This window comes from Rhineura floridana, chromosome 4, assembly GCF_030035675.1.
Source record: "Rhineura floridana isolate rRhiFlo1 chromosome 4, rRhiFlo1.hap2, whole genome shotgun sequence".
In the NCBI taxonomy this organism is placed as follows: Eukaryota; Metazoa; Chordata; class Lepidosauria; order Squamata; family Rhineuridae; genus Rhineura; species Rhineura floridana.
This window is the reverse complement of record NC_084483.1, coordinates 144,184,458-144,203,522: the sequence shown is the minus strand read 5'-3', so window position 1 is coordinate 144,203,522 and position 19,065 is coordinate 144,184,458. Positions and strand designations below refer to the sequence as shown.

At 41.2% G+C, this 19,065-nt stretch overlaps 2 protein-coding genes across 4 annotated transcripts in view; one reads left to right on the top strand and one right to left on the bottom strand.

Annotated features, from left to right (window-relative positions):
• The window catches only part of CNST (consortin, connexin sorting protein), an 89,844-nt gene extending 88,239 nt beyond the window's left edge, over positions 1-1,605 (bottom strand). The window contains exon 1 of one of the 3 annotated variants that reach the window (XM_061624641.1): positions 1,092-1,605. The gene's annotated coding sequence lies outside the window, so the exon portion shown is untranslated. The other 2 variants (XM_061624639.1, XM_061624640.1) reach the window with 2 other exon arrangements.
• On the top strand, positions 1,012-17,744 carry TFB2M (transcription factor B2, mitochondrial). The gene is made up of 8 exons (XM_061624647.1): positions 1,012-1,701; positions 3,014-3,102; positions 3,927-4,080; positions 4,675-4,823; positions 7,238-7,327; positions 8,163-8,225; positions 15,878-16,029; positions 16,860-17,744. The coding sequence occupies exons 1-8, from the start codon at positions 1,362-1,364 to the stop codon at positions 17,047-17,049; spliced, it is 1,227 nt and encodes a 408-aa protein (XP_061480631.1). The 5' UTR covers positions 1,012-1,361; the 3' UTR covers positions 17,050-17,744.
• Positions 17,745-19,065: the final 1,321 nt, after the last annotated feature.

Here is a 19,065-nt window from a genome sequence, read left to right as displayed (position 1 = left end):
GAATAGATTGTCAAAATGATTAAGGAAAAAACAAGGCTTAGAACACTATTATTATTCCCCATGCAGGTCATCTTTCCAAACATTACTTACACAACAATATCTCAATTTATAAAAAATCATGCAAACTGCAGTTAGACAGTAACTTATGACAATTGTGTGTCTGTTTTCCTACAAGTACATTAAATAAACTACAAATTTGTGCTTTCTGCATAGATATGTAAAGTTTGAAATTGCTGGAACTTGGATGAGAACCAGAGTAGAGGCTAGTAGACTTGTCCACAGGAGGCCTGGATTCAAATCCCTGCTCAGCTATGAAGCTGATGGGTAGCCTTGAACAACCAATCCAACCCAGTGATCACCTTGTGAGCCTAAATATGGTACTAACCCCACAGACTGCTACCCTGAGCTCCTTTGGAGGAAAGATTATATTCTCAAGCATGATAAAGTAAATGAGATGAGAGGGTGCAAGGTGCTGTTCAGAACAGACAACCTCCCTAATATGGGAAGTTGAAACCCCCCCACATTTAATCAAAAAAGGACAATGGATTGACTAATAGCGAGACAGTAATGAAGAAGCAGGTACAGCAAATGGTTTGACCCACTGCGCTCGCTCACATGGCGAAAATGGGGAGGGGGCGGAGGGAGACAGCCAGTCTACATGTCCAGGTATGAGGCTGCTGCTCTCTCCCTATGAAGACCTGTGGTGGGTCTTTTTTGTTCTCCCTCCCTAGTCATTCCAGCCTAACTAGCAGTCCCACTCTCAAGTCCTAATGGGCGCGAAGGAGCCTCCTACACAGCGTCCACACAGCGTCCCGCCGTTACTTGCCCTCTCCTGTTCCTCTCCTCTGCCCCTGAAGCCGGGTTTAGTTCTACCCCGCGAAGGCTTCAGAGGCAACAAGAGCAAAACACACAACCCCGCGGAGGCTCTCCTAAGGCGGCACCGAAAGACTCGATAAGGCAGCACCTGTTTCCTTCTCACCTTACCTGCGTGCATGGCCGCCGCGCGAAGGTTCCGGCGAGCCCCTCGCGCTGGCACAGCCAGGTTCAGAACGGACAGGGAGGAAAGGACAACGAACACCACACGAACCTACCTGCGACCCGGCTGCGAGCTCCGGATAGCGACGGCGGCAACAGCAAAAGGTGAGCATCAGAGAGTACACGCCTAGAAAGGACACTACCACAGAAGACTAGAGTGCCACCCCAGCAACAACGCCGCCGGAACTGAGCGGAAACGGAATGGGCCCCGAAGTCCTGTCATTAAAGCTGTCCGGGTGCACATTGTTTGTCCACTCTTTCCAAGGTCACCCACGTGCGGGTGGTGGGGGACCAAGCTGAAGAAGGTGGCGCGTGCCGCTGGAAGGATGCTGCGTTCGACGGTGGCGGTTGTGGCGTTGGTCCCGCCTGCCCTTTCAGGGCGTCAGTTGATGTTGACAGCTCTGGGTCTGTGCTGTGGGCAGCGGTTCTTGGTGCGAGGCCTGGCGGGTCAAAGTGAACAGCGCCGTGGCCCGGAAAAGCGCTGCTTCCCTCTGTGTATACCGGAGGTGGCTGAAACGGCCCGGGTGGTCGCTGAGAAGACAAGGGCCCCGCCGCCGCTGCGAAGGTTCATTGCCTGCCCGGAGCTGGCGCATGCTGTACTCTCCAGTTTGCATAGAGGGAGGTGCTCTGAGATGCAGAAGACCGTTGTGCTGGAATGCGAGCCAGGTGAGGGCTAGAGGGGGGACCCAGCACGACCTCCTTTACCTGTTAATTAGACTTCAGCGCCACTCGCTACCATATTGTACCATGATTTTGTTGCTAAAGAGCCATTGTCTTAGAAGAGTCTGGAAGAAACAGGGCGGGTAAATGTATCAGTAGCTACTAGCGATGATGGCTGTATTGTTGTTATGTGCCTTCAAGTCGATTACGACTTATAGCGAGCCTATAAATCAGTGACCTCCAAGAGCATCTGTCATGAACCACCCTGTTCAGATCTTGTAAATTCAGGTCTGTGGCTTCCTTTATGGGATCAATCCATCTCTTGTTTGGCCTACTCCCTTCTGTTTTTCCCAGCATTATTGTCTTTTCTATTGAATCATGTCTTGTCATGATGTGTCCAAAGTATAACCTCAGTTTCATCATTTTAGTTTCTAGCGACAGTTCTGGTTTAATTTGTTCTAACTCCCAATTATTTGTTTTTTTCGCAGTCCATGGTATGCGCAAAGCTCTCCTCCAACACATTTCAAATGTGTTGATTTTTCTCTTATCAGCCCAAAAGCAATGTAAGAATGGGGATATAATCTTGCTTTACATTCTGAGCAATAAGAGGTGAAGGAGCACTATTTCTGGAAACTTGATGTTGTAAAGGAACACTAGTAAACTTAAGGTGTATTCAACCATGTTCACTTAGCTGATGTTAAGGCTTGTGTCAGTGGAACTGTAGTTTTTGGTGATACCTGCACTCCTCCATGATCCCCATAAATCTGCCCTGTAGATAGATTTAGGGAGGGCATGGTGGGCTTCAGAGGGGAGAAGGAATTACTGAAAATTGCCTCCCCATTCCACTAACAAAAGCCTTTCTGTCAGCTGAGCAACACCATTGGAAACAATCCGTCATTCTTTCTGAAATATTATGGAGGACAATTCTTTCAATGTACAGCTTTAGATGTAGGCTTAAATCAGATTTTATTGCAAGCAACTCCCAGTGAGATCAGTAGAACTTATTCTGGGGTTTGCAGCCTTAGATTAAAAAAAACAAACACGGTAAGAAAAATATAAGAAAGTGACGTCTGTTCTTTGGTGAAATTGCATTCCCTGCAATTGGCTTACATCTTTACGCTTGTAACAAAGCTTGCTATAATAATATGCTGCAAGGTATAAAAGTCCAGTACTGCCACTTGAGCAGACTTGCAAGTTTACATCCAGGTCTACATTTTTCTTTTGCTATGCTAGACATTCTTTAGCTTCTTGATCATCACATTTCCTTATCAACACTAGCATTTTAGTTTAAAAGTATTAACATGTGGCTACTTTTTAGGTCCTGGAGTCTTAACCCGAACATTACTCAATGCTGGTGCCCGTGTGATCGCTCTCGAGAGTAATAACTCCTTTCTTCCTGACTTAGAGGTAGGTACATGCATATGGATGGCTAAGGTTTGTGGCTAAGCAAGAAGATAAGGACTCAGGATAAATCCCATCGTCTCTAGTTAAAGGATCTTGATGTTGAGCCCCAGCTATCCCAAGTGCATCAGGGAGAGTGGGCAGAGGAGGATGAGACTTTTGAGAGCTTTGAGGGAGGGGGGAGCGTTAGCTGCCCTCCAGTCTCCCTGGACAATCCCCCGGGTGACCTAGACCCCACTCCACCTGCCTTGCCTTGCCACCTGCAAGCACTCCACCAGAGCTGTTTGGAAGCAATCTCATGTGTGCGCCAACTCCAACCCCCCCAGGGCTCCCTGCCTGGACCTTCAAATGTTTCCCCACCAACTTGCTCCCTGCCTTCTGAAGTCGAGCCGGCACCTAGCGAGCCTTTACTGTCCGATGAGCAGTCAGAGGCTCGCCCGTGCGAGACGACGTGAGAAGCAGGACAGTCAGAGGGTGGAACTATGCAGGAGTCGGAGATTACAGGCGAAGACCTTCCCTTCTTAAGGCAGCGCCACCCTGGTTGAGGTGCTGAGTCAACTTACTCCACATGCCACAGAGAATGCTTAGTTAGCATCAGTAGTGAGCCAGCCTAGTTAGGTCTGTGAAACGCACTGCTTTTGATGTAACCTTGACTCTAATAAAGCAAGAATTATTGACGGCCTCACCTTCGTCTCCTGTGTTGGGCTCCGGGCAGGACACTTGAGCCTGGGATGAGTAGACAATATTGGACTAGATGAGCCAATAAATTGACTCAATAAAAGGCAACTTCAGGTGTTCATTTAACCTTCTAATTGCTTGTGCTTCTTTAGAGGCTAAAGAAGAAATTAGATGGCCAACTGGAATTGGTGCATTGTGACTTCTTCAGATTGGACTCTGTGAATTCTGAATTCATGAAGCCACCTGTTATGTGTTCTGAAACACTTTTTGAGAACTTGGGCATCTTGACTGTTTCTTGGACAGGAGGTAAATATAAATTGTAGATAATTGGAAGGCCAATATTTAATTGTTTCTGGTCAGCCCTTTCCATTTGGTAGGCTTATGGCAGATTATTTTCAGATAAAAGTTAATTAATTAGAACAGTAAACGAAACAACAACAATTAAATGCAATGTAAAGTGGCCCCTGTTAAAATATTGTCACATTTTTCCAAAAGGTTTTTTTTCCTTTTTGAAAGAGGAAGGTCTTCATGGCTTACCTGAAAACACTGCTTCTCAAGGAAAGGTTCAGTAATTATCTTGGGAACTATTATGATTGAAAAGTGGTATATAAATATATAAAAATAACTGTGGTGACACCACAGACATAGTCCTGCACCTTGCGGGTTGTCAAACTGGTGTGACAGTGAAAGCCTTGTGAGAGGATTTTAAAGGGCTCACATGAGAGGTAGCAATATTCAAGGCATTATTAATGAAGTGGGGGATGTTTTTGTAATGATTGTTATTGCTCTATATTTAATCATTCATTTGGTCAATATTTAATGTAATGCAGTGCTAGGGTTGTTGTGATAGTGCTTGAACATACAATCGTTTACAAACATTCTGGTGCATTTTCTAAACAGATACACCTCTAAAAGTGATTGGAATTGTCCCACAAAAAAGAGAAAGGAGCCTACTTTGGAAGCTTGTCTATTCCTTATATGAGCGCAGTTCTATATATAAACATGGAAGAACAGAACTGAACCTGTTTGTCAGTGAAAAAGAATACAAGGTATTTATGTATAAGGTATTTTGATAGGTCAGCTGCAATGCTGTGGTGTTTTAAATCATCAAACATCCTTTCTAAAAGCTATTTTTAATGTGATGCGTTTATGTATTACTCATTTTAGTTTTTAACCGAATAACATTTTTGCTTGAGCTTCTGTAAAAACAACTATTGAACAATTTGCATTGACAGTAAGAAGTAGCAATTAGAAGTTGCACAGTGAAGGAATAGATAGCAGATGCAGGTTTGTTTTTAATTTCCCATGAAACCTACTTGTGTTTTGGATGTGTTACCCAAATAGGAAAACTATATAGGTTGCACTCATTGAATAACTGACTTACTCTTTCATTGGAGTAAATATCAGTAGACAATTTCTAAACAGAGGTTCTTGAGTCTTTGTAGAAAACTTTATCCCAGTTTGCAGGGGAAGTGTAGTGATGAGGAATTAGGAGGGTTATAACAAGGAAATATACTTTACAAATAGGAAACTGGGAAATCCAACTATTGGTTACAAGCTGTAATCCTAAAAAAGAATCCAATGAAATTCTACCTCTTCAGTAGGGTTAATACAGAATTACCTATTTTGTTTGTACTTTAATGTATTTGCATGTAGTGCTGCTTTTACCATTTTTCTTAATAGTTACTATGATTTATTTACTTTTTTTTCATTATTGCCCATCTGATGCAATAAGGCCTAAGATATATTGTTTGCCAGAAAACTCTGGAATAATTTTACTAATCCATGGGATCTTTTATCTGAAAGAATAGTGTAGTCATCTGCTTAGCTAATACATAACTCTGTCTCAGCACAGCCTTCCAACCTGCAGCAATGGTATAACAATGAACTGTACTTTAGGGTTGGTGCCTCTCAGCCCAACCTGCAGTAAAGGGATGAAAGCAATGGATAACAATGTACTATTTTTGTGTACAGTAGGGCCCCACATACAGCAGGTTAGGTTCCAGACCCCTGCTGAAAAGCGGATCAGCTGTAGCACGGGGGTCTGGAACCTAACCCGCTGATCGGCGGGAGGAGGAGAAGATCAGCTGTAGCATGCTACAGCTGATCTTCCCCTCCTCCAGCGCGATCAGCTCAAGTGCAGGAGTCTGATCGTGCCAGAAGAGATCAGCAGTAGCGCGGTACAGCTGATCTTCCCCTCCTCCGGCGCGATCAACTGGAGTGCGGGAGTCCGATCACGCCAGAGGAGGGGAAGATCAGCTGTAGCGCTGCAGCTGATCTTCCCCTCCAGTGCGATCAGCTTGAGTGGGGGAGTCTGATCACTCCAGATGAGGAGGAGATCAGCTGGAGCACTCTACAGCTGATCTTCCCCTCCTCTGGTGAGATCAGCTGGAGCGCGGGGAGCTCCAATCCCCACTCCAGCTGATTGCCCCGCTGGCGCCGTATTAACAGAATGCCAAAAAGCGGGGTGCCAAGAAGCAGGGCCCTACTGTACTCTCAGCTTTACCTCAACCAGCAATAGGTATGTAATATTTTGTATAATACTGCAGAGTTGTTGTAAACCACTCAAAGTTGTATTCAGTATTGTCCTATAACATGAAACTGTGCCCCAGGATTGTCATAAACTTCACTCTTCCTGAGAAAAATCCCTTTCATCCTGCACTATGAAGAATGAATTGCTTTTGCTTCTGAAATTTATTTTTCTTAAAAAGAAACTAAATATGAACTTAGAAGGAGGAGGAGCTCTTATCTTTGCTTTTACCTTGTGGGACTCTTTTGTAGTAGAACTGGAGTTGACAACGTGGTACTCAATTTCAGCTACATTAAAATCTTGAATTCTCCATTGATTTCTCTGTTCCTGGTCACATTTTAAAACATTTCATTTCTTGGTTCTTAAAAGCTATCCAGACAGTGAGATGGTTTTCTCTGTAACTTTTTTTATCTCTGTGTTTGTTCCTTTTTACCTATACCATTTCCCTCTTCCTACATGTTTGTCAGACTTTTTTTTCTTGACTTGGTTAGTCAACATTTCATGTCATTGGGTCCTCATGTGGCTCTTTTGGGATTTCTCTCTTTTTTTCCCCCTAAATGCTTTTTGATCTTCTGCAAACTTCAGGCTTCCCCAGATCTGCTGATATCCCTGTCATGTGCATGGATGCTGTTTTTTTGGCTACATAAGAACAGGCACTCTCCCCTGATGATTGGAAAAGACTATAAGCTGTTATAATAATGGTGCTTTATATAAATATTTTGTACCTTTATAACTAGCAACCATTCTGGAAGAAACAGTAGTACAGTGCTTCTAATATGGCCTCTGTCAAGCAGCCTAAGCATGACGTGAGATTTATGCTTTGATCCAGCTTTTAGATGCTACTTGGAACTTCCTGCCTTAATCAAGCCTTCCAGTTTTCGTGATAAAATCAGAGTTTTCTGTTAATACAACTGTTGCTTTTGTTTTTGCCAGACTCTTGTTGCAGAGCCTGGAGAAGCAAGAGCATATCAAGCATTAAGTGTACTTTGGCAAACAGCCTGTGATATTCAGCTTCTGCATATGGTGAGTGTTTAATGTATGCACCTGTTTGTAATGCAGTCATATTGGTCTTGCAGCACTTAATGGCAAGGTGATATTTCTATTGTCCAGGTATTACTGGGACACAAACTTAAGACTTGGGTGGAATCCACACGCACACACACATGTGCGCGCGCACACACACACACACACACACACACACACATTGCTGCCTCCTGCATGTTGGTAAGGATGTGCCCTCATGGGATGCTGTCATGGGATTCCACTCAGAAGGATCCCCTGATCTTGCAGAGAAACGTTTTGGGGGGCATGTAACAGGAAGCAAATTGTTTTAATATCTTGTAAGAGGAAGATCATTGTGGTACTTCAGATCCCATTCTCCAGATGTGGTGAACACCTGACATGGTGGGATTACATCACCTTCTAGTGGCCAGAGAATTTGTCTGTTGGGGCTCGCCCCTCTCAGATAGTTTCCTGTTTTGGTACAGATGTGTCTTCCCATTACCCGCCTTTACTTACCTGTCTCTGCTCTTTGTCATAATTTCTCAAGCAGTTATGATGTCTTTGCCCTAGCACTTAACAGTGGGCTCCTTCAGGAGGAAGGGCAGGATATAAATTTAATAAATAATATTGTACAAAAAAGAATGCTTCCATTCTTAGATTGGTATCCAAAGACCTGCATGTGGTATTCAAGTGTGATATTTGGTATACTGACTGCACATTGCAGTACAATTCCTGTTTCTTAATTATTTCAGTCTCTCTTTTAAATTCAGGTCCCATGCTTTCAGACTGCATTGTATCAACTACTAGCGTTCTTTTTTAAAAGCTTATCCATGTTACATTGTTCCCTTCTTTCTAGGAGCCTTGGTCTTCATTTTTAACTAATTCAAGAAATGGTAGACTCGCTGTACCAAAGAGTGTGGTAAGCTAAAAATCCTTGAATGCTTGAGCGTGTTGTTGTTGTTATATTTAATGCCCGCCCTTCACCTGTAGGGCACAGGGTAGGCTACAGAAATTTAAAATACAGTATTAAAAACAATTAAAATACATTACATTCCCAGGAATAAGGTGAGTCGTAAAAACATACATTTCAAGTGCCAAAGGCCAGGGTAAAGAGGTGCATCTTTAGCATTTGCTGAAAAATATACAGCAAAGGTACCATGCACCTCTGTAGGGAGGGAATTTCACAACTTAGGGGCTGCCACAGAGAAAGCCCTCTCCTGGCCACCATCCCCCCCCCAAATTCTGCCTCTGCTGATCTTAACATCCAAGAGGATCTGTAGGGAAGGAGATGATATCTCAGATATTTGGGGCCACATCATTTAGGATTTTAATGTGAGTACCTTGAACTTTCCTCTTTAAACAAGCCTTTTACGTTGAGACCTTATCCCAGTCTGTGTCTGTGTTGGAATTGCTTTTTAATATGTTTCTTGAACCTCCTTTAAAAAAAAAATACATTTTTAACCTTTTTTAAAAAAACATTGTTGTGAAAACTTTAAAAAAGTCTTTAAAGATGTGCTTTTTAATGTATTTTATAGTCTGTTTTTATGATGTTTTAAGGTATTTTGAGTGCTTTTGTTTGCCGCCTTGGGCTCCTGCTGGGAGGAAAGGCAGGATATAAATCAAATAATAAATAAATAAACTGGGCCTGGAAATGGACTAGCAACCAATGCAACTGTTTTAAAACAGGGGTTATATAAGTTCTAAAAGCAACCCCAGCCAGTGATCCAGCTGCTGCATTTTGGACCAGTTGACTAGTTGTAGTTGAGTCATCTTCAAAGGCAGGCCCACACAGAGCACATTGCAATATAATCCAGTTTAGAAGTTACCAAAGCATGGACTACTGTTGCCAAGTCATCTCTGTCCAAAAGGGGCTATAGCTGGTGAACCAGCCAGAGCTGGAAATAGGCACTTCTATCCACCAAAACTACCTGAGCCTCCAGTGACAGTGTTGGATCCAGGAGTACCCTGGTGGAGTGCAGCACTATCCAGAGCAGAACAGATCTCCTGGACTTAAAAACTTGGAACTTGTCTTTTCAGGATTCAGTTTCAGTTTGTTGGTCCATGTCTAGCCCATCGCTGCCTCCACACACCTGTCTAGCACCTCAACTGTCTCTCCTGATTCAGATGAGATAGAGCTGAGTGTTATTCACATACTGGTGACACTTCACTTCAAAACTCCTGATGACCACTCCCAGAGACTTCATATAGATGTTAAATAGCATGGGGGATGAGATGGAACCCTCTGGGAAACCACAGGAAAGCTCCCAAGGTGTCTGATTGGATTCAATATCTACATCTTTAAAACAAACATTTAATAGGAATTAATACAATGGGGACCCCTCTAGGATGCACACCGTAATGTGGTGAGGGGATTTGAGAGTGTTGAAGAAGCTGAGAGCAATGCCATCAGGAGTCTAGACCAAGAGTCTAGATTCCTAGCGGGCACCCATCGCAGAATGGTCAACGCTGAGACACCAGACTAAGATGCATTCAAACTCTGAATACTTCTTACCACGAAAACCCTATGAACAGAGTATCCAAAATGCAACACAAGATAGTGCTGGAAGATGAGACCCGCAGGTCAGAAGGCACTCATTGAGCTACTGGGGAAAAATAAAGGACAAGTACGAGTAGTGCTGTGACTAATGACGCAGCTGGGTCAAAGTTGAAAGAAAGCCCAGAGGCTGATGTGCACAGATGCAAAAGGGGAGTCCGGAGCTGTACGACGCACACAATAGGAACATGGAATGTGAGAAGCATGAACCAGGGAAAGTTCGAAATCGTCAAGAAAGAAATGGGACGTATCAACATTACAGTACTTGGTGTGAGTGAATTAAAATACACGGAAATGGGACATTTTCAATCGGGCAACTACAAAATAATTTATGCAGGAAATGAGAAATTAAGAAATGGGGTTGATTTAATAGTGAGAAGTGATGTAGCAAAAACAATTAAGAACTATAACGCAAGGTCTGAGTGAGTGATATCAATGAGATTAAATGGGAAACCTATTAACATAACCATCATCCAAATCTACGCTGCAACGGCAAATGCAGAATAAGAGGAATTGGAGAGATTTTACGCAGAAGTACAGGAAGAAATTGATCACACACCAAAACAAGATGTGCTCATAATCATGGGGGACTGGAATGCAAAAGTAGGGAACAGAGAAGTGTTGTAGCGGTGATTCCAGCGTATGCACTGAGACCGGTTGTACCCGGTTGCATCCAGCCCAAGCGTATGCCCAAGCCAGATAGACAAAGTCCGTGATAGGTTTAAGAGTCTTTTACTGACTAGCAGATACAGACATTAATGCAGTCCTGGCTTCTCCTTACTCCTAGTAACACCCCCACACTCTGTGCTTCAGCACTCAAGATTATATAGCTTACACTGCCCTTCACCAGCCGCATCTGCTGTGAGCTGACCTTGGCAGTCCTGCACACTGTTGAACCCCTTTATGTACATTTCTGCACTGTCTTTCTGGAAAACTCTTCTTACACTTCTGAGCAGCCTACAAGAAGATCTAGGAATTGTGGGAAAATGGGGCTTAGGAGATGGAAATGAAGCAGGAGAAAGACTGACTGAATTCTGTGAAGCCAATAATTTGTTTCTTGCAAACACATTTTTTGAGCAACCAAAAAGACGACTGTACATGTGGACATCACCAAATGGTCAATATAGGAATCAAATTGATTATATAATTGGTAACAGAGGATGGAGAAGTTCCATACTTTCTGCAAAAACAAGACCAGGATCAGACTGTGGTACAAATCATGAACTGGTAATATCGAAAATCAGAGTAAAGCTAAAGAAGAACAACAAAACAATCATAACACCAAAATACAATTTAAATAATATCCTAGAAGCATATAAATATCAAATAAGGAACAGATTTGAGGCTTTAAACTTAGTTGACAGAGAACCAGAAGAACTATGGAATGAAGTCAGAGACGTTATCAGAGAAGAATGCAAAAAGACAATACCTCTTGTTAAGAGAGAGAAAGACCTCAATGGATGACTGAAGAAACTCTTAAAATGGTTAATGAGAACAAAAGGAGATAGAAACACGGTCAACAATACAGCAACCAGTACTTAGCGACAAAGAGAACTATTACAATAGTTATTGTATAGAAATAGAAGAGGACAACAAAAAGGGAAGAACAAAAGCCATATTCCAAAAGATTAGAGAAATGAAAGGGAAATTTAAACGAAGAGTAGGGATGTTGAATAATCAACAGGGGAACACACTGACTGACCGAGATGAAATAAAAGGAAGATGGAAGCAGTACATCGAAGAACTCTATAAAAGATGCTAGGATGACAAATTCATTCACGGAGGAACCGTATGATGAAGAACTGGAAGTTTAGAATGTGAGCTGAAAGCTGGTCCTGAAATACTTGGAAGAAACAAACCACCAGGAACAGATGGCATACCAATAGAGTTGCTACAAGCTACTGAGACTGAATCGGTCCAAATTTTGACAAAAATTTGTCAACAAATATGGAAAACTAAACAATGGCCCACAGACTGGAAGCTTTCAATATACATCCAAATTCCAAAGAAAGGATATCCCAGGGAATGCAGTAATTATTGAACTATTGCCTTAATATCCCATGCAAGTAAAGTAATGCTCAAGATTCTATAACAAAGGCTCTTACCATATATGGAAAGAGAAATGCCAGATGTCCAAGATGGATTCAGAAAGGGAAGAGGCATCAGAAATCATATCACAAACATATGTTGGATAATGGAATGGATCAAGGAATTTCAGAAGGAAATCACCCTGTGCTTTATAGATTACAGCCAAGTCTTAGATTGTGTAGATCATGAAAAACTATGGAATGCTTTAAAAGAAATGGGGGTGCCACAGCATCTGATTGTCCTGATGAGCAGCCTATACTCTGGACAAGAGGCTACTGTAAGAACAGAATATGGAGAAACTGATCGGTTCCCCATCGGAAACTGTGTGAGACACGCGTGTATTTTATCACCCTATTTGTTTAATCTATGCGCAGAACATATATGGAAAGCAGGATTGGACCAAGATGAAGGAGGTGTGAAAACTGGAGGAAGAAATAACAATAATTTAAGATATGCAGATGATACCATACTACTAGCAGAAACCAGCAATGATTTAAAACGAATGCTGATGAAAGTTAAAGAGGAAAGCATAAAAGCAGGACTACAGCTGAATGTCAAGACTAAAGTAATGACAACAGAAGATTTACGTAACTTTAAAGTTGACAATGAGGACACTGAACTTTTCAAGGATTATCAATACCTTGGCACAGTCATTAACCAAAATGGAGAGATGTTGAGCCCCAGCTCCTCCAGGTAGACCAGGGAGAGGTGTCGGAGGAGGAGGAGGCTTTTGAGGGTGTTGAGGGAGGGGGAGACGCCGACAGCCCGCAAGTTCCCACAGACAGCCCTCCTGTCGATGCAGATCCCACTCCGTCTACAAGCGCTCCAACAGAGCCATTGGGAAGCGAGCTCGTGTGCATGCCAACTCCACTACCACCCGATTCCCCGCCTGTCACTTCAAACGCTTACCTGCCAACCTGCTCCCTGAGTTCGAGTCGGCACCTAGTGAGCCTGTGTTGTCAGATGTACAGCTGGAGGATGGTTCCCCCCTTGCGAGACGACACAAGAAGCAGAACAGTCTTAAGGTGGTACTTTGGAGGAGTCAGAGATTATGAGCGAAGACCTTTCCTATTTAAGGCGGCGCTGACTGGGGTGCTGAGTCAACTTACTCCACACGTTGCAGAGCATGCCTAGGTAGCTCAAGTAGAGACATTAGTGAGTTAGCATAGACAGGTTTATGAAGCGCACTGCTTTTGATGTAACCGTTACTGTAATAAAGCAAGAATTAATTCCAGCCTCGCCTCCATCCCGTGATTCACGCTCTGGGCAGGACAATAGTCAAAAAATCAGAAGAAGACTAGGAGTGGGGAGGGCAGCTATGAGAGAACTAGAAAAGGTCATCTGATGCAAAGATGTATCACTGAACACTAAAGTCAGGATCATTCAGACCATGGTATTTCCGATCTCTTTGTATGGATGTGAAAGTTGGACAGTGAAAAAAGCGGATAAGAGAAAAATCAACTCATTTGAAATGTGGTGTTGGAGGAGCGCTTTGTGCATACCATGGACTGCAAAAAAGAAAAATAATTGGGTGTTAGAACAAATTAAACCAGAACTATCATTAGAAGCTAAAATGATGACATTGAGGTTGTCATACTTTGGACACATGATAAGACATGATTCACTAGAAAAGACAATAATACTGGGGAAAATAGAAGGGAGTAGAAAAAGAGGAAGGCCAAACAAGAGATGGATTGATTCCATAAAGGAAGCCACAGACCTGAACTTACAAGATCTGAGCAGGGTGGTTCACGACAGATGCTATTGGAGGTCACTGATTCATGGGGTCGCCATACGTCATGATCGACTTGACGGCACATAACAACAACAATGGGGAAGAAAAGTTCTCCATTTCAGTGAAAGCTTTTAAATCTCTAGATCTCTATTTTAGTGAGAGGCAGGGCTGTGGAGTCGGAGTCGTGGAGTCGGAAGCAATTTTGGGTGGAGTCGGAGTCGGTAGAAATGTACCGACTCCAGCTTCAAAATAAATTTTGATTGACAAATTTTTTAAAATATAAATTCAAAATGTCAAAGAAGCTTCCCATGAAGTCAGCTGTAGTTCAGCATTTCACCATAACTCAAGATGGAAAACATTTTGTATGTCAGTGTATGACACAGGACCCAGATGAAGACAAATGCTGGGATGCCAAGATCAGGGCATATTCAGGCAGCGATAAAAATGCTCCTATGAGAGCTTCCAATTTAAAAAGACATTTATAGCCCTTTCCAGGGCTGTGGAGTTGGAAGCAATTTTGGGTGGAGTTGGAGTCGGAGAGTAGAAAAATAGAGGAGTCTGAGTCGAAGGTTTGGCGTACCGACTCCACAGCCCTGGTGAGAGGCACATAGACTCATTCAACTATGCACTTAGTACAGCAATGAACTCTCGGTCTCCAAAGTATTTTTTGCATAAGTCAAATTTATATTGTTGGGGTTAAGACAAAACTTTCTTTGTTGCTATAGTTTTGCAATAATGGTCACATCTCTGCCATACAATGAGGGTGGGGGAGAGGAAATGCTCCTACCTGAACAGATCACATGTGTATATTGACATACTACTGTGTCACTTTGGAATTCTCTTCCCATAAATATTAGACAGGCACCATTTCTGTTATTTTTTAAGCGTCTACTTAATAGCTTCCTCTTTCAACAAGTCTTTTAAGTTGAGACCTTATCCCAGTCTGCCTGTGTTAGAATTGCTTTTAAAAATGTTTTTAAAGCTGTTTTTTTAAAAAAGATGCTTTTAAAGACGTTTTGTTTTAAAGTGTTGTTTTTTAAAAAAAAGATTTTTAGAGTGGTTTTAATGTTTTTGCTTGCTGCTTTGGGCTCCTTCTGGGAGGAAGGGCGGGATATAAATTTAATAAATAATAATAATAATAATAAAATTACATTTCTATCATACTCTTCTTCTGAGAAGGAGCTCAGGGCAGCAAACGAGACAAAATACTAAGAAACAAAACATCTTAAAAACATCTTAGATATAAACATAGTAATCATGTCTTTAAAGATTTGTTTTTAAAAAAATCTTAAAAAGCAATTTCAAAACAGGCAGAGACTACTTAACAGGCTTGTTGAAAGAGAAAAGTCTAGAGTAGGTGCCGAAAAGATAACAGAAATGGCACCTGTCTAATATTTAAAGGGAGGGAATTCCAAAGTGGTGGTGCAATACTAAAGGTCCACTTCCTATGTTGTGCAGAACTGACCTCCGGATAAGATGGTATCTGCAGTAGGCCCTCATCCGCAGAGCACAGTATTCAACTGGGTATATAAGGGATAAGATGATCTTTCAACATATTATTTAGTGGATTAATCAAATTTTATACAGTGAGAATTTTTTCTGCTGTGTTCCTCATGAAGCTTTCATGTTGGGGTGTAGTAATTTTAATAATCCTGTTTACAGAAAAACAAAACAAAATTGTAGGGCCAACTTTATAAAATTTATAAGATATTCTTACCTGCTACTCAGCATAAGGTCCCAACAATATAATATACAATTATAAAAAAACAGATAAAAACATTCCAAATGAAACTGAACTGTATAAATTCAACCGAAGAGATGGATTCTGCAAAACAAAATACCTTATCTGGTAAAGGCTAGGGTAAAGAGGTGCATCTTCAACACATGGCGAAAACAATGCAATGAAGATGCCAGATGCAACTCTTGTGAGAAGGGAGTTCTGCATCTTTGGGACTGCCATAGAAAAAGCCTTCTCCTGGGCTTCTATTTCCCATACTTCTGAAAGTGGTGGAATTTATGAACTATCAAGAGAGCCCTCTCTGCACATCTTATTGCCCACAAAGGTTGGCAAGGATGGAGACAGTCCTTCAGATACTTTTTAGACTTCTTCCCTCCCTGGAAAAATATTAGCTAAAATTCACATGAATTAAAGTCTTATATGAATGTTTTTTAATTCTTTTTGTGTTATATTCAGTTGCTGCAGAATGACCACTTATGCCTAATACGACTGACACCCCGGAAGGACTTATTTACAGACAGCTTTACAACCGCTAATTCAAGCATATTTGTTGTGATGGTCAAGCAATGTCTTGCTAAACACAAGTCTAAACTAATAGATAAATTAAAGTAAGTAAAAGTCAATTTCCTTAGTTGACAACCAGTATAGAAAAGAATTTAATATAATATGGCACTTATGTAAATCTGAATAATAGTGTATGGAATACCTGAATGCAGTGATGGAATCCAAATACTTACTGAGCCAGTATGACTTCTGATTTTTTTTAACAGCAGAGCCCTACCCCCATTGCCATGTTAAATATTTCTTTTAAAAGCTGTTTTGTTTCAAAAATGGTTGGTTATGTAGCATGAAAAACACAAGGTCAAATGTTTGGGGGCATCTGAAACTAATTGATTGATTCTTTGGATCCTGACCAAAGATTCACTTTAGGCATGCCTAATGGCTTGCTCAGAAGGAATTTTTAACTTTGAACAGGATTCAGTATGCCATATCAAAAGCTGCTTCTGGAATTTCCTTCAGTTTCAGCAGTGAGGTTGGTGCTTGATAGACATAAGCCACAACCACCTGGAGGTTTAGATATTGGCCATTTTGTGTTTTAGACAACCTAATAGTCTTCATTTGTATACATGTATCCTCAAACGCATTCTGGAAACATGCTGTGGTACATTAAGTTGCAGACTGAAATAAGTGTTGCAAGAACAGGGTTTCATCATGGTGACAAAAGACACTGTATTGTATAATTAGTTTAGGTATATAATGACAACCTAACCATTATTGGAGCATAATGACACTTACAGTAATGAAATCTGATATCATGTTAAAGTTTGGGTCTGAGTGTCATCTGTGAGATGTTTTAATAAGACTAAATTCTCTCTGAGCAGCATGACCCTTAACTATCCCATTGTGATTAACCCCCCCTCCATTTCTTCTGTTTCAGTGTATGGAGTTCTGACAGTGGGAAGAAACTGTTGAGACAGTTAGAGATACCAGAAAACATTACAACAGGTAGTTTATATCCAGAACAGTACAAAAGCCTTTTTGAAATTATGGAACAATCTAAAGAATTTGACCAAAGCTGGCTCTATGTTCATGATACCTTTGAAGACAACAGGGGCATCATTTTTTAAATTGAAACCTGTTTATTTGGGAGTATTGTGAATTAGAATGAATGAAATCTCATTATCAACTAGGATGATAAATCATCAAATAAAGATGACACCACTTGAAAATCCAAGATCTTACAGAAACAAGCTAAGCCAATAAGTTGGGTCCTCCACGGATAATTTCAAGGCTCTGCATTTTCTAAGGTGCAAAGGCAAAATCCTTTGCTGTCCGAAATATGGTGAACTGTTCTTAGTCCTGTTTTTAGCTCTTGCATTGAAGCTGAGTTACATTTTGAATGCAGGGCAAATAAGGCATACTCTACATATTTTGAAAAACTGCAAGAGCTTAAAATGCATAGACACACTATTTGTAAGAACTATTTTCACAAAAACATATACTCTGAACCAAAATTTTACCAAAAGAGACAAGCCACAGGAGGCAAAAGAAAGGAAATGTGCATTTTTTGTTTAAAGACTTGTTCTCACTTGAGTTACACTAGATCTGCCCCCCCATTTTTTTTTGCAAACATCCCTCTGCCCTATTGTATAAATAGAAGTACATATTATGTGAATAAACTTCAGTTATCCTGTTTTCTGACCAGGATGGTAACTACTATGTAAACTGTTAGTGACTTGTTTCATCACAAGCCTTTTTCTAATTTATAGAAATGTAAATATTTGTATTAAAAATAAAACTCTATTTCTAGCCAAGATAACAATATAGTCTTGTTTCTTTTGCAACTATATCTTTCTATCTATCCAGGCCCATGGGCATTTCTGTGAAAGGGCACCATGGATGTTTCTGAAATAAATAAGTGGGTGGTTAGCCCAAGGATTCCTTTTGTGCAACAGCAATTCTCCTTCCTCTCCTTTCCCTGAGTACTCCTGTGCCATACGCCAAATCTGCTCTGGAGTGTTGGGAAAACCACCAGAATTTACTTAGGGGGGAATGTGGGGAGAGAAGGGGAAGCTCCATTGCATAGCCGGAAGTCCTTCTGCTAATGGAATTACTTTGTTGGATATCCAGAATGTACTGAGCAGGCTTGACTGCCATAGGAAAAAATATGCCTCTTTGGGGATACTGTTTGTGCTGTTGTAGAACGAATGTGTTTAAAGCCAGAGATAGGTAGCTGGCAGATGAGAGAGGAGAGATGATCAAAATGGAAGGACCTGTAACCACTCCTATAGCATAAGGAAGCTTGTAATGGAATGCAGGTTTTTAGGTGTAGCTGAACTCCTGCCTTATTTTAAATAGGGTGGGTTCAGATTAAAGTTGCAATCCTACACTTGCCTGCAAGTAAATCCCATTGAATTCAGTGGTAACTTCTGAGCAGATTTGTAAAGGATTGCACTGTAAGTTAGTTGTACTTGTCTCATTTGATTTCAGCACAATCTGTCAAGGAAATATTTTTTGGTTTAAGAAAATGGTTCCTTTGCTCTGGGTAGAGAGAGAGAGAGAGAGAGAGAGAGAGGCCTTTTGCCACTAGTTGGCTATGAGCTCATTCTTGCCCCTGTGTTATCCGCTACAAGCTACCCTTCAAAGCCATGATGGTGGTTTTGCTAATTGGATTTAATATCTCTGGTGAGATCTCATGTACACCAAGTTCTGGAAAATTCCAGCCAACTACCCCTTTGATTGCTGAGATACTTGGTTCAATGCTACTAGGCCTTATCTTACAAAAGTGATTTGGTTTCTTTGTTCTATGCATCACATTTTCGATCCTGACACCTGCAGACACCCCCATGCTACTTGCTGGGGTCATTTGCTCTATTTGGTTTGTATCAGAGTTAGGCAAGTTAGCTTTGTTATTTCTTGTTTTATATTCCCCTAAATGTATTTTCTTTTACTCTTAATATCTTTTTATGTTTATATTTCTTACTGGTATACATGTTGTTTTATGCTGCTATTTTAAAATAATTATTAATAAATCTATCTCTTACAATTTGGAGTAGTTCTTGGATGAGAGTTTGGTACTAAATCCAGAGTCTGGACAAACTTGGTTAATTGCTACTGACTAACATTTGAGGCTTTGGGGCTCA

Bases quoted from the DNA above. Each gene is read 5' to 3' on its own strand.
- TFB2M (XM_061624647.1), top strand. From the start codon at position 1,362: ATGCTGCGTTCGACGGTGGCGGTTGTGGCGTTGGTCCCGCCTGCCCTT. The intron at 7,328-8,162 runs GTGAGTGTTTAA...CCTTCTTTCTAG, and splicing joins ATATTCAGCTTCTGCATATG to GAGCCTTGGTCTTCATTTTT. The intron at 8,226-15,877 runs GTAAGCTAAAAA...TGTTATATTCAG, and splicing joins TCGCTGTACCAAAGAGTGTG to TTGCTGCAGAATGACCACTT.